General features: G+C 52.7%; 1 protein-coding gene across 1 annotated transcript; it reads left to right on the forward strand.

Moving 5' to 3' along the window:
* Positions 1-7077: 7077 nt before the first annotated feature.
* Positions 7078-7596, forward strand: LOC128903315 (olfactory receptor 14J1-like; the record flags this gene model as incomplete). The annotated part of the gene is made up of 1 exon (XM_054187331.1): positions 7078-7596. A coding segment is annotated over exon 1 (519 nt), but the record flags the coding sequence as incomplete, so codon positions are not given.
* Between the last annotated feature and the right edge of the window lie 5980 nt (positions 7597-13576).

Consider the following 13576-nt stretch of genomic DNA (forward strand, 5'->3'; position numbering starts at 1 on the left):
GGACAGATCATACAGGAGGTAGATATGGGATCGAAGTATCGTCTGGTCTATGCCTTCGGAGCTTTAGGATGAGCTGTTACAGCTTTATAGGCTGGCCAGATACGCGCTATGGGTAGAGTTCCTATTTGCTAATTGTTATTTCTTCAACACATCCTAGGGTGGGTAAGTAGGGGTGGCAGTGTACTCTGAGGCTTTGGGCTCCATCTGGAATGAGAAGAAGCCCATCCTGACGGATGCGGTAGGAAGAGAGACAGAAAAGGAGCACAGCAAAGGCAGCTGTTAAGGCAGCGGCTGAAAGCCGGTCCCTCCTGTGTCCAAGGGGGCAAAGTGTGGGGTGGAGAACCAGAGGGCTCTGCCGCTAATGGCAGCCAGAGGGAAGCAGCAGGTCCTCTTCAGAGAACGTGACACCCAGTGCAGTCTTCCCAAAGGGCCTTGGTAACTGCTGTCAGTTGGATTCCTGCGACAGGGACAGCAGGGCCGTCAGCTGCAGCTCTGCAGCGGCTGGAACTACCACTGAAACGGTGCTGGTGGCGGATGCTGTTCTCTGGGTTTAGTTTGGGATTTTTTGTAATTTATTTTGTTGAAGTGCAACTATTTCTTTGCACTCAGGTGTCAGGATTAGCACTGATCTTCTCTTTCTGGAGTATGACCTGGCATCCTTCATCATCCAGAGCTTTCCCTGCTGTTCCTGAAGAGGAGCGATGGCCTCAATGGGGCCACCCATCACTCCTGTGAGTGCCGACTTCACCATCAGGCTTGGACTTTGTGAATCCCCAAAGGCAAGGGACGTGGCTGGTGCTCCGTCCCTGAATGGTGATGTACCGGCAATCGAGAGGGAATTCTGGGGTGAGTCAGTCATGACTTATGAGCCAGTTTTGACATCTCATGTCATGACTTCTCATCATGATGAGACGTGAGGGATGCCCCCATCCATCCCCCACGTCCATTCAGCACCCAAGCACATCATCAAGGCCTTTCAGCCTTCAGTTCCCTGAGTGTGTTCTGCACTCCAGTTTGGGAAGAAAAGGCCTATTTTCACCCATGGCACTGAGGAAACTCCCTTTTATTGCAGAGATACCACAAAGGAGGCCAGCATTACCATGGTTCCATCCCATCTCTTGAGTGTTCCATCCCATCTCCCATGCTCAGTATAAAAGATGAGGGATCAAAAGGTCGGCTCTTTTCTTTAATGGCTCTCTTTGTTCAGTGACTGATGTCTGAGGAGGACCCTGTTTCTCTGCCTTTGATCCTGACCTGTGTGTTCCTGAATCTATATCCGATATCCAGTTCCTATCTGGTGCTGAGTCCAGTCCTTGACTTCCCCAGTGCCTGCCATTGACATCTCCCTGGGAGCCTGAAACGGTTTTGTGTGCATTGTATCTATTTCATTATTTCCTTTATATTTTATTATTAATATTTCATTAATGTAACTACTTCAATGAACTATTACTTTTTTATTACAGTAACCATTTTTTTCTAAACTCATAAATCTTTTCTCTCTTTTCTGTGTCTCCTTGGAGTGAGAGGTGGGGGAGAGCATCTGTCATCTCACCATTGGCCAATCTGCCCCAAACCACGACAGCCCTCCTGTCCAGCTGGTTTTTACCCATCTATTTATCCATCCATGCAGACCATAGTGTGCTGACATTGAACATTGTGGGGGATGATGCTGAAAGCCTTGCTGACTTCCAGGTAGAAGACAATCATTGCTCTTCCTTGCCCAGAAATCCTCTCCTTTCTTCAGAAAACGTAAAAAGGATGGCCAGGAAGAAGCTACCTTGGGTAAATCCAGGGTAAATCACCTTCTCTTTCAGACACCCAGAAAGGGGTGTCACAGGGGGGCACAGCCTTCTGTTACCCTGCTCATCCTTTGGGCCTTTTTGCAAGGTGCATGCAATGTTTGGGTTCTTACAGTAATCAGGGAGTTCCCTCAGACTCCGTGACCTTTCAAAGATGATGGAGAAGGGCCTCACGGTGACACCGTCCTGCTCGCTCAGGTCCTTGGGAGCCTGCCCCTCCAGCCCCATAGGCTGGTAAGGACTATGTTTGCCCAAGTGACACCTGAATTGATCCGCATTCACTGCTGGTTATTTTCTTCCAGACTCCTGCCTTGAGGAGCAAAGGGCTGAGAGACCTTGCTGGGGAAGACTAAGGCAAGGGGGATACAGTATCTCATATTTCTCTACACCTGTTCTTACTAAATTCTCCAGTGGCCACAGATAATCTTTGGGTTTTTTCTTGCATTGGTCTGGAAGTACTAAGAGATCCTCTTGATGTCCTCGAAGCTCTTGCAAGGGTCAACACTAGGGAAGCTTTGGCTCCTCTAAAGCCATCCCTATTTCTAAATTCCTGCATCAGTCCTTGCATCCACGTTCCTTCCTTAGCCAAGCTGCTCTCCTGAAATGTCTGGTTGTTTTCCGGCTTATGAATGTCGACAGTTCTTATGCTTGGAAGATGCTTCTCTGAAAGACCAACTGTACTGAGCTCTGCTGCCTTTGAATACTGCTGCCCATGGGCCTACCACTGAAAGTCCCCTGAAGAGGCTAAAATCTTCTCCCAGTATTTCATGGTCCCTACAGCCAAAGCTGACACTGGTTTTCGCATCCCTGATCAGCACTTCCTCTTTTGCAAGGACTGGATTGGAGTGAGCATCACCTTTGTTGGTCTGCGCCTGTGCAAAGAAGTTGTCCAAAGAGACCCCAACACCAGCTGGACAGTATGCATCCTGCCATGCTCACCTGCCAGTGAGTGTCATTAAAGTCTCCAATAGCACTTGGGGTCATGGATCTGAGGACTTCCATGGCTTGCTTAAGCAAACCTTTCTCCACTTCCTTACCCTGATTGCAGGTGCTTTGTCTCCCACGAGGGTGTCACACTAACAGGCCTCTCCTTTGACCCTCACTCACAAGGGCTCACGCAACCTGCTGCACATCCCATAGAGGAGCTCCACACATAGAACAAGCTCCTGCACATGGAGGGCATCTCCCTCCTCATCTTCCTCGCCCGTCTCTCCTGAAAAGCCCCTATGCACCATGGCAGCACCACTGTGAGCTGTCCCACCACCCCTTGCCACTTATTCCACCAACGTACAAACTCTAGGATGGCACATGGGACTCCAGCTCCTCCGGTCTGTGCCCCAGGCTGAGGGCACTGGTGCACATTTGGTCTGCAGCACCTGAGCTGGAGCACTGGGGCCAAGCTTGGACTTGTCCCAGGCAAACCCAGTACCAAGTGCCCAAGACCCCACACCTGCTAATGCTGTGCTCGAGACCAGAGACATACTGGATGCGATGGCAGGCGGCAATGTGAAGGCACTAAACGAGGAAACGCTGCTCCCTACAACACCAGAAAAGCCAGGCTGGGCTTTGTAGCCCTGGAAGAAGCAGGCTTTGTTGTCTGTAGTGTTGCTGAAGACCTGTGCTGGAGGTGAAGCTGATCTCCAGGATGACAAGGTGCTGCTCAAAATGTCCTTGCGTGTGGATAAGCTGTGATCCAGGAACACTGTGAAAATCATTCACCTGTGTCGACTGTCTCATCAAGGGCCTCAGGAAAGGATTGTTGAAAGAAGAACTGGGAGAGTTTGGGAGCAGCCAAATCATTTGAGGCCCCAGTGTGATAGGCTTCCTGTTCATGACCTTCTCTGCATCAGCTGAATGGAGATGGGTGAGACCGTGCCTCACTGCAGTGGTGGGTTTCAGTCGCTGATCCACGGAAACTGAACGTGCCTGAGATGCCACATAGGCTTGCACAAAGGAACCAAATCTGCCTGCAGTGCCCTCTGAGGTGTCCCTCACACATCTGCTCTGAACACCAATGGCTTTCCCATAGGTCCTGTGCGGTCCCTGCCAGCCTGTGCTGGAGAGCGCTGGCATCTCACTTAGCACCACAGGCCTGTGTTTGGCCATTGAGAAGCTTCCTGAATTGGGTTAAGCCATGTAGGGATGTCCCTGAAACAACTGCCATTACAGTCAGTGGAGAGCTAGGAACTACAGCTGATGGAGAAGAGAAAGAGAGGGACTTAGGTCTGTTTGCTCAGCTGATGACCTCTGTAGGCTGCTGTAGATACAAGGAAAAGGAAAGGTTTTAGTTGTCTTAAAGGTAAACACCTGCTGTCATTTCCATCTGCCAAAGGAATTCCTCACAAGGCTCCAGGATGGTGCCCCCCGATGCTGCCTTGTCTCTCAGCATTGCCACATTAGAGCTTGCAGTCACCTGCAAATGTCTTGGACAAGCTCTGGTGTCACCTCCAACGTCACCAGGTGTTTCCACCTGAACAACACCCTCAATCTCCATTAAGTAGCCTGAGAGCTGAGACAAGGAGCTCCCATACAGCTGCCTGTGTTTGTGCACACCTGAACTGAGGCAAGAAGAATCCCACCTCCTGTGGGTTTGTGGAAGGAACAAGAGGGAGTCCTCTCCTAGCCCAGGACTTCAAACCCAGGATGAGATGCCTCAAATGATTCAGCTGCATCACTGCACCCACCAGGGGTAAAGAGCTGTGTGGGTGTCCTGTCTAATGGTGAGACAAGGAAAGGCTATTCTCATGCCTAACTCTGTCTCTGGGAATAGAAATGACACAGCTGGAAAGAAGTGTCTCTGCCCAGCTGAGGAAGGGAACCTCAGTGCTGACTTCAGCCTGTTTCCCAGCAGGTTCTCCCGAAGCCCCAGGGACACCTGAAGGGAGGCCAAAGTGGGCAGAGAAAGGGCTGCCTTGGGCTGGTCCTCTGCTGCTGAGCTGGGCTGGGCTCCTGGGACAGAGGGAGCTGATGGCAAGCGGGCAGCACTCCTTCCACAGCACTGCAGAGAGACAGCTCTGCCCAAAGCGCAGCAGGGCTGAGGGCACTGCCTGCAGGTGCCAAGGGGAGAGGAGCAAGGCAGAGATGTTAAAGGCACTCTAGGAGCGGGGGGATAGCTGAGCTCTCACTGCGGGAGGAATCTTCACAGCCCTCTATATGGTAAGTCTCTGGCTGCAGGGTACTGAGTTTGGTGTTCTTTGGAGGACATCCTAGACCTGGTTCATCCCGCAGCCTGCAGGACCTGGCAGGAGGATTCTCAGAGATTCCCAAGTAGAGGAGGAGGACGTGCTCTGGAGCAGGGCTTCCCTGCTGCACTTCAGTAGGTCGGGGCACGGTGGTTTCCTTGTCTTTGGGATGACTGCAGGGGTACCAAACTGGGTGTGCAGCCAGAGGAGCCCAGGGCTGTCCTTCCGCAGACGGTCCCTGCACCCCGGGGGATCACTGCCAGGGCATTTCCAAGGAAGCTTTTCAAGAGGCTGGTCAAAGTGGGGATTACCTGAAAGGGAAGGAGTCTGTGCTTTGAGATGAGTCACCTTGTTTGGCTGGGTGGACAGTGGGAGATGGGACTTTATTTTCCCACTCTTGCGAAGGCACGGGGTCGCCCACTCCCTTTGAGTTCTCTGAGCTGCCCCTTTGCCCCTGTGCAGGCAGAGATGCCCTGGAGCAGTTCCCTGCTGCCAGGAGGTGTTTGCAGGGCAGAGCTGAGCACATCGCAGGTGGGATGGAGTTCTCTTTGTGTGAGCACTGCAAAGGAGGAGACCTGGGCACAGAGAAGCGGTTCCCAGCAGAGACAGCTCCAGGCAGCAGAAACATTGTCAGAGAGGGAGAGGGAGGAGATCCCAGAAACGTGAGGGGAGGGGGGATTCGGGCACCCCCCTGCCATCCGCTGCAGTGCAAGCACCTTTCCTGCAGCAGCTCCCAGGTCTCCTCTCCCACACAGTGCAGCCCCCCACTCTCAGCGTCACAAACACTCGGCCATCACTTTCTTTCCCAACAGCTCAACCAACAAAGAGGGAGATGGGGATTCAGCTTCAGCTGAGACACAAGCACTTGGGTCCTGCCATGCAGATGTTTCCATGGAGGAAAAGCAGCCAAATCCCCTCGCGGACTTTGGAGCCAGGCACCAGAGTGTGCCTGACTGGAAAAGACCTTTTAGGACACCCCATCTTAAAGACATTTGGCTCTTTCCCTGAGGGGGCCCTGCTGAGCTGCAGGCTGCCCTCCAGAAGGTCACAACTCTCCCATGGCATCTCTGTGTTTTCTAAGTACCCGACAGAGAAGACACCACAGCGCTAAGGCCAAGGAGATGCCACGGGACGGCTGTAGGTCGGCAGCTGCAATGAGGCCTCTGTGTCCCTGGCTGGGAGGGGAGAGATGAGATTCCTCTGCTCTCAGCAGTGTCCTGGTCTTCTGGGGGGAACACCTGGGTGTTACTGTCCTCAAGCTCAAAAAGGTGCCTGCCCAGGGCAGCTGGGAGCAGGGCTGAGGGACAGGTCAGCTCTCCACACTCTTCACTGAGGGACAGTCCCTTTGCCTGCCAGCACCCACAGGATTTCACTTGGAGTGCAGCAGGAATGCTCCAAAACTCCTCAGCTCTTGTGTGACAACTGGAACAAAATCCACAGAACAAATTCCCCTCAACTTTGCTCTGCCGTCGGGTGAATTAGGAGTGACAATGCTGAAAAGCTCTTCGATATCAAAAGTGGATGTAGGCTAAGATCACCCCGTCTTCCTATCGACCAATTGCTGTAGGCAGGACTGAATCCTGCAGAGCCCCCTGCTCCCAGCGGCACCCTCAGCCAGCACCAACCACAGCTCATGAAAGGGACCTGCCAAAGGTCTGCTTGAAAGGGGAGAGGAACTTTCAGAAGTTTTTCTGAGAAACTGAATAGACTTTGGTCTCTTCTTCGAACAGGTCCCCATGTCCAGAGGACAAATATCCAATGGCAGCTCCATCACCCATTTCCTCCTCCTGGCATTCGCAGACACGCGGGAGCTGCAGCTCTTCCACTTCTGGACCTTCCTGGGCATCTACCTGGCTGCCCTCCTGGCCAACGGCCACATCATCACCACCATCGCCTGTGACCACCGCCTCCACACCCCCATGTACTTCTTCCTCCTCAACCTCTCCCTCCTCGACCTGGGCTGCATCTCCACCACTGTCCCCAAAGCCATGGCCAATTCCCTGTGGGGCACCAGGGACATCTCCTACACAGGATGTGTGGCCCAGCTCTTATTCTTTTTCTTTTTCATGTCAGCTGAGTATTTTCTTCTCACCGTCATGTCCTATGACCGCTACGTTGCCATCTGCAAACCCCTGCACTACGGGACCCTCCTGGGCAGCAGAGCTTGTGTCCACATGGCAGCAGCTGCCTGGGGCAGTGGGTTTCTCTATGCTCTCCTGCACACGGCCAATACATTTTCCCTACCCCTCTGCCAGGGCAATGCCCTGGACCAGTTCTTCTGTGAAATCCCCCAGATCCTCAAGCTCTCCTGCTCACACTCCTACCTCAGGGAAGTTGGGCTTCTTGTGGTCAGTGCCTGTTTAGGCTTTGGTTGTTTTGTGTTCATCGTGCTGTCCTATGTGCAGATCTTCAGGGCCGTGCTGAGGATCCCCTCTGAGCAGGGACGGCACAAAGCCTTTTCCACCTGCCTCCCTCACCTGGCCGTGGTCTCCCTGTTTGTCAGCACTGCCGTGTTTGCCTACCTCAAGCCCCCCTCCATCTCCTCCCCAGCTCTAGACCTGGTGGTGGCAGTCCTGTACTCATTGGTGCCTCCAATACTGAACCCCCTCATCTACAGCATGAGGAACCAGGAGCTCAAGGATGCCCTATGGAAACTGGCTCAATGGACGTTGTTTCACCATTAATAAATTGTCTCCCCTTCTTCGCATGTTTTCTAGACTTTCTGTTAGGCAATAAGCCTGCTTTTTTCTCTTGCAGTCATCCTGCTTCTGTATAATTTTCTGGGTTTGTACCACTTGTCTTGAGGTTTGTTCCAGTTGTGTCTGAGCCTTGCACAACACTGTGTCAAAGGTGACCTGCCTAATAGCAGCTCTTCAAGAAAAAGGCATCTCCCAGGTGCAGTGCCTGGATGCTAGGTGCTTCCTCCAAAGGTGCTGCCAATAAAACGTCCAACGAACTGGTCTTTCAAAGAGTCTCTTCTCCCTGTGTTCTCCCTGTGTTTGGGGTTAAGCTCACTGTACTATTGGGTTCCGTGGACCAAATGTTCTGGTTTGAAAGGCTCTCTTCTTGTCTCCAGTGGTAGTGGAGATGGTGCATGAGCTCCCAATTACCTCCTCAGGCTGCTTCACATGTGTCAGGACTTATGGCATACAGCAGGCTCTATGGAAATGAATTTGGACGTGTGAGGAGAGGATGGGGACTCACCACGTGCCCTGAGCTGGGAGTGAATGAAGACACAGGAGATGAAACATCCACAGAGGTGAAGTCCCCCACAAGCAAAACACTAAACTGAGGTATGCACAAACAAGGACTCTGCAATGCCCAGAAAGTCAGTGTGGATCCGGTAGGCGTGGGAAAGGGAGGCTGGAGAGGTGTGGGAGCTGCCGGAGGACCCTCAGGGCCAAGGAATGTCGTGCTGTCCTGGGGAGCGGGGCTGATGTGAGCAGAGGAGGGGGCAAATTCACTCAGGGTTGGGGGTCACCTCAAAAGGCTATCAGGAGAGGCAGAGAGTGACTAGCCTGTTTTCCTCCTTGCCTTGAGGCCAGCACTAGCCTGGGGCTGATGGGGAGGCTGAGCTCCTTGTCTGCCCCCCAGGGGCTGTGTGCCCTTCAGAGGAGCTGGGGCTGTGGAGTGAGTGCCGAGAGCTCTGCAGCAACTGTGGTGGGCACTGCTGTGGGACCAGCCCAGACTGGGCAGCTGTGCTTGGCTGGGCAGAGGAGAGGGCAAGGGCTCTGGAGAGAGATGAGGAACAGCTGGGATGGGCTGGTAAAAGCCTGGGAGAGGAAAATGTCAGTGTAGAGCTAAGTTGTGTGAGTGTGCAGGGTGTGGGCACTCCAGGTGTGGCCTCACCAGTGCCAAGGAGAGGGGAAGGTCACCTCCCTCCATCTGCCAGCAATGCTTTTCCTGATGCAGCCCAGGAGGCTGTTGGCCTTTGTCATGGTGGTGCATTGCTGGCTCATGCTCAGCTGTTTGTCCTCCAGGACCCCAAGGTCCTTCTCTGCAGAGCCACTATCTAGCCAGTCAGCCCCCAGCATGATGCCCACAGTGTGCCTAGATCACAAGGTGTCCTCCCCCAGGGACTTTCTCAGCAGCAGCTTGTCCTTCTTGCAGATCAGCTCCACCTCTGCCATAGGTCCCACAGTGCTTCAGAGTAACCTGGGACAGCAAACCCCTCTCCTGCCAGGGCTGCGCAGCCAAGGCCTGTTTCTCTCTGGCCTTGGGGACTGCAGCTTTTACTCTCGTTGTGGGAATCTCATCCATCGTTTTGTGTCCACCTGCCATCCACTCCAGCATGCCTCTGCAGGGTTTCTGGCAGGAAGTGTGGCCTGTGGGGGACCCACACCGGAGCAGGCTGCGAGTGCACATTGCTGGCTCACGTTGAGCTTCTCATCCACCAGCACACCCAAGTCCCTCTCCTCAGGGCTGCTCTCAAGCCATTCTCCACCCAGCCTGTATTTGTGCCTGGGATTGCCCCGACCCACGTGCAGGACCTTGCACCTGGCCTGGTTGAACTTCATGAGGTCCACACAGGCCCATCTCTCAAGCCTGTCCAGGTCCTTCTGGATCGCATCCCATCCCTCCAGCTTGTCAACTGCTTCACACAGCTTGGTGTTGAAACAAAGAACTCTACACAACAGCACTTGGGTACTGTGAAGTCCGTGTTCTTTATTCGGCTTTCTTGTTGCCCTTGATGCCTCTGGCCAGATTTGACTCTCTCTGGGCTTTGGCTCTCCTGACATGATCCATGGCTGCTTGGACAATTTCTCTGTATTCCTCCCAGGCTACCTGTCCTTGCTTCCACCTTCTGTAGGCTTCCTTTTTCTTTGATTTACCCATGGTAAGTCCATGCTGATGGTTCTTAGCACAGCTGCCAAATGGGCCACACTGATGCTCAAGTGGAGCTGGTACTGCCAAGAGGCAGAGCTGGTCAGAGATGTGAAGACCAGTCTCAGCCTTGGCTGTAGTGACCATCAAATGGTGGTCTCCCAGATCTCCAGGGGAACAGGGAAGGAGAGGAGCAGAGCACAGACCCTGGACAGTAGGGAAGGAGGCCTACTGAGGGCACTGGCAGGTGGGCTCCCATGGAAACCATGTCAGGGCCCTGAAAACATCCACAGGCCTTCATGGCCCTGAGCAGCTTCACCTGGGGCCTCCTCCCACCCCTCTGTCCCTCAGCTCAGGATCCCCTTTAAGCCCAGGCCTGAGGTTCAGCCCCAGCTTGATCTACGCTGTAGGTGTAAAGGTTCTCCAGACACAGCCTTGCCTGTCCATGGACCTTGTTGGTTTGCTCTTGCAGGCTGACTTCCCAGCTTGATTCTTTATCGGGTGGACCACGAAAGAACTGCCATTCACTGAGCGGCCCTCCAAGTGCCAGACCCCAGCTGATTCACAGGGGCCTAGGGCCCTTCTGCTTTCTTTCTTCATGTCACTTGGTCAGGTTTGGGGAGGAGAGGAAGAAAAGCATGTGAGGTTTCTGGGTGCCAATGACTGAAAGTGGGAAGCCGAAGCATCCCATGTGAAGTGATGTAAAGGCTAGGCTAGTTCAACACTCTTATTTTCAACTCCTTTCTTGGAGGCCTTCAACCTTCCACAGGAATCTGGAAGCTCTGAGATCCCTCCATCTCACTCTCTTTTAGCAATTAAGTTGATAGTAACCAAGCCAGAGGCTTTGTTTCCATTCTCTTTACAGCCTAAATCACCACTTGGTCTGGAGATGTGGAGAAGTTTGTAGAAGAACAAGAAAGACAAGAAAGTGGCTGCTCCCAGGAATCTCAGGAGGCATGGCATACTGATAGCTTTGTTCAGGAAGCTGGTCAAATGCCTCAAGGCATGACCAATGCTGGTCAAATGTTGCTCAAGGCTTTATCCCGTAGGAGATGGAAAACATCCAAGGACAGAGATGGCACAATGTCACTGGGAAACCTCCTGCAATGCTTGGATGCCCCCACAGAGAAAAAGATTTTCATTTTCTTTGTCCTGAACCTTCCTTATTTCAACATCTGACCATTGTCTATTAACCTCCTGCCAAGCACCACTGTCACAAGCCTGGCTCCATGGCCCTGAAAATGTCCCCATAGGGACACACAGGCTGCTATGAGCTTCCCAAGACCTTCCCTTCTCCAGGCTAAAGAAGGCCCTTCCCCTTCAGCCCCTAAGCATCTTGGTGGCCAACCGCTGAACTCGCTCCCAGCTATCACAATCTTCCTTGCTGTGATGTGTTGATCATGGCCAATAGCCAATAGCCCAGCAGCCACACAGTCGCTCACACTTTCTTCCCCATTCACAAGGGGGACAAGGAAGAAATAAAGTGTGAAAAGTTTTGGGTCAACATAACAATTTAACTGGTGAAGAGAAGAGGTTAAAAAAAACCTCAACAAGTGAAACGGAGACCATCACTCAACACCTCCCACAAGCAGACTAATGCCCAGCCAGTCTCCAAGCAGCAGATTCCTTAAACAATAAAAAACCCCACCATCTTCCTCCTGTGCCTCAAGCTTTTATTCCTGAGCATGAGGTCATATGGTATGGAATATGCCTCTGGTCAGTTTGGATCAGCGGTCCTGGCTGGGTCCCCTCTCAACTTCTTTCTCACCTCCCACCTACTCACTGGAGGGAGCAGAACAAAGAAACAGAGAAGGCCTTGACACCATGCAAACTCTGTTCAGCAATACCCAAAACACTGGAGTCTTCTGAGTTTTCTCAAGTCCCACGGGCATAGGAAACAGCCATCCTCCGGGACTTCTTGTGGTCTGGTCCAGAAGAGAAGCCGTGCTGGGCTGGCCTTTTTCCTTTAGGAGCGGTAGACCAGCAGCCCATGGAGGACCCCGGTGGAGCAGGCTCTTGGCAGGACCTGCTGCCCAAGGAGAGGAGCCCATGCTGGAGCAGGTTTTGCAGCAGGACCTGTGGCCTGTGGGGGACCCACACTGCAGCAGTCCACGCCTGAAGGACTGTACCCTGTGGAAAGGATCCACGCTGGAGCAGTTTGTGGAGAACTGCAGTCAGTGGGAAGGACCCACATTTGGGCAAGGTCAGAAACGAAGTGTTATGAACTGACGGCAACTCCCATTCCACAACCCCCCTGTGCTACTCTGGGCAAAGGTAGAAGAGTTCAAGTGACCATGAAATGATAGAGTTTTCAATTCTTGGTGAAGTGAGGCGGGGAGCCAGCTGAACTGCCACCTTGGATTTCCGAAGGGCAGACCTTAACCTGTTTAGGAGCATGGTTGAGAGTGTCCCTTGGGAGGCAGTTTTGAAGAGCAAAGGTGCCCAGGAAGGCTGGTCATACTTCAAGCAGGTGCTCTTAGAAGCACAGGAGAAGGCCATCCCCATGTCCCGAAAGACGAGCCGACGGGGAAGAAGGCCAGCCTGGCTAAATAGAGAGCTTTGGCTGGACCTCAGAAAAAAAAGGAAGGCTTACATTCTCTGGAAAAGGGGCTTAGCAACTTATGAGGATTATCAAGATATAACAAAGCTATGCAGGGGGAAGATTAGAAGGGCCAAAGCTCAATCAGAACTCAGCTTGGCCACTGCAGTTAAAGACAACAAGAAGAGATTTTTCCAGTATATCAACAGAAAAAGGAAGACTAGGGAAAATATAGGCCCACTGATGAATGAGACGGGTGCCCTAGTGGTGGAAGACACAGAGAAGGCAGAGTTACTGAATGCCTTCTTTTCTTCGGTCTTCACTGATAAAGCCGTCCCTCACGCATCCCATACCCTGGAGGCAAGGGGGAAGGTCGGGAGAGAGGAAGACTTTCCCTTAGTTGAGGAGCACCGGGTCAGAGACCACTTGGCCAAGCCGGATGTTCATAAATCCATGGGCCCTGACGGGATGCACCCGTGAGTGCTGAGAGAGCTGGCAGATGTTATCGCTAGACCGCTCTCCATTGTCTTTGCAAGGTCATGGGGAACAGGAGAGGTGCCTGAGGACTGGAGGAAGGCTGACATCACTCCAATCTTCAAAAAAGGCAAGAAGGAGGACCCAGGGAACTACAGGCCGGTTAGTCTCACCTCTGTCCCTGGGAAGGTAATGGAGCGACTCATTCTGGATGTCATATCCAAGCACGTAGAGGAACAGGAAGTTATTGGAAGTGGTCAGCATGGATTTACCAAGGGCAAATCATGCCTGACCAATCTGATAGCTTTCTATGATGTTATAACGGGTTGGCTGGATGAGGGGAGAGCCGTAGATGTCATCTACCTTGACCTTAGCAAGGCTTTTGACACTGTCTCCCATAACATCCTCATTAGGAAGCTGAGGAAGTATGGGCTAGATGAGGTGACGGTGAGGTGGATCGAGAGCTGGCTGAGTGACAGAACCCAGAGGGTTGTGATCAGCGGCACAGAGTCCAGTTGGAGGCCTGTAACCAGTGGTGTCCCTCAGGGGTCAATACTTGGTCCAATTTTGTTCAATATATTCATCAATGACCTAGATGAGGGGACAGAGTGTATCCTCAGCAAGTTTGCTGATGATACCAAGCTGGGAGGGGTGGCCGACACTCCAGAGGGCCATGCTGCCATCCAGCGTGACCTGGACAGGCTGGAGAGCTGGGCAGAGAAGAACCTAATGAGGTTCAACAAAAGCAAGTGTAGGGT

Source organism: Rissa tridactyla, unplaced genomic scaffold (assembly GCF_028500815.1).
Source record: "Rissa tridactyla isolate bRisTri1 unplaced genomic scaffold, bRisTri1.patW.cur.20221130 scaffold_29, whole genome shotgun sequence".
NCBI lineage: Eukaryota > Metazoa > Chordata > Aves > Charadriiformes > Laridae > Rissa > Rissa tridactyla.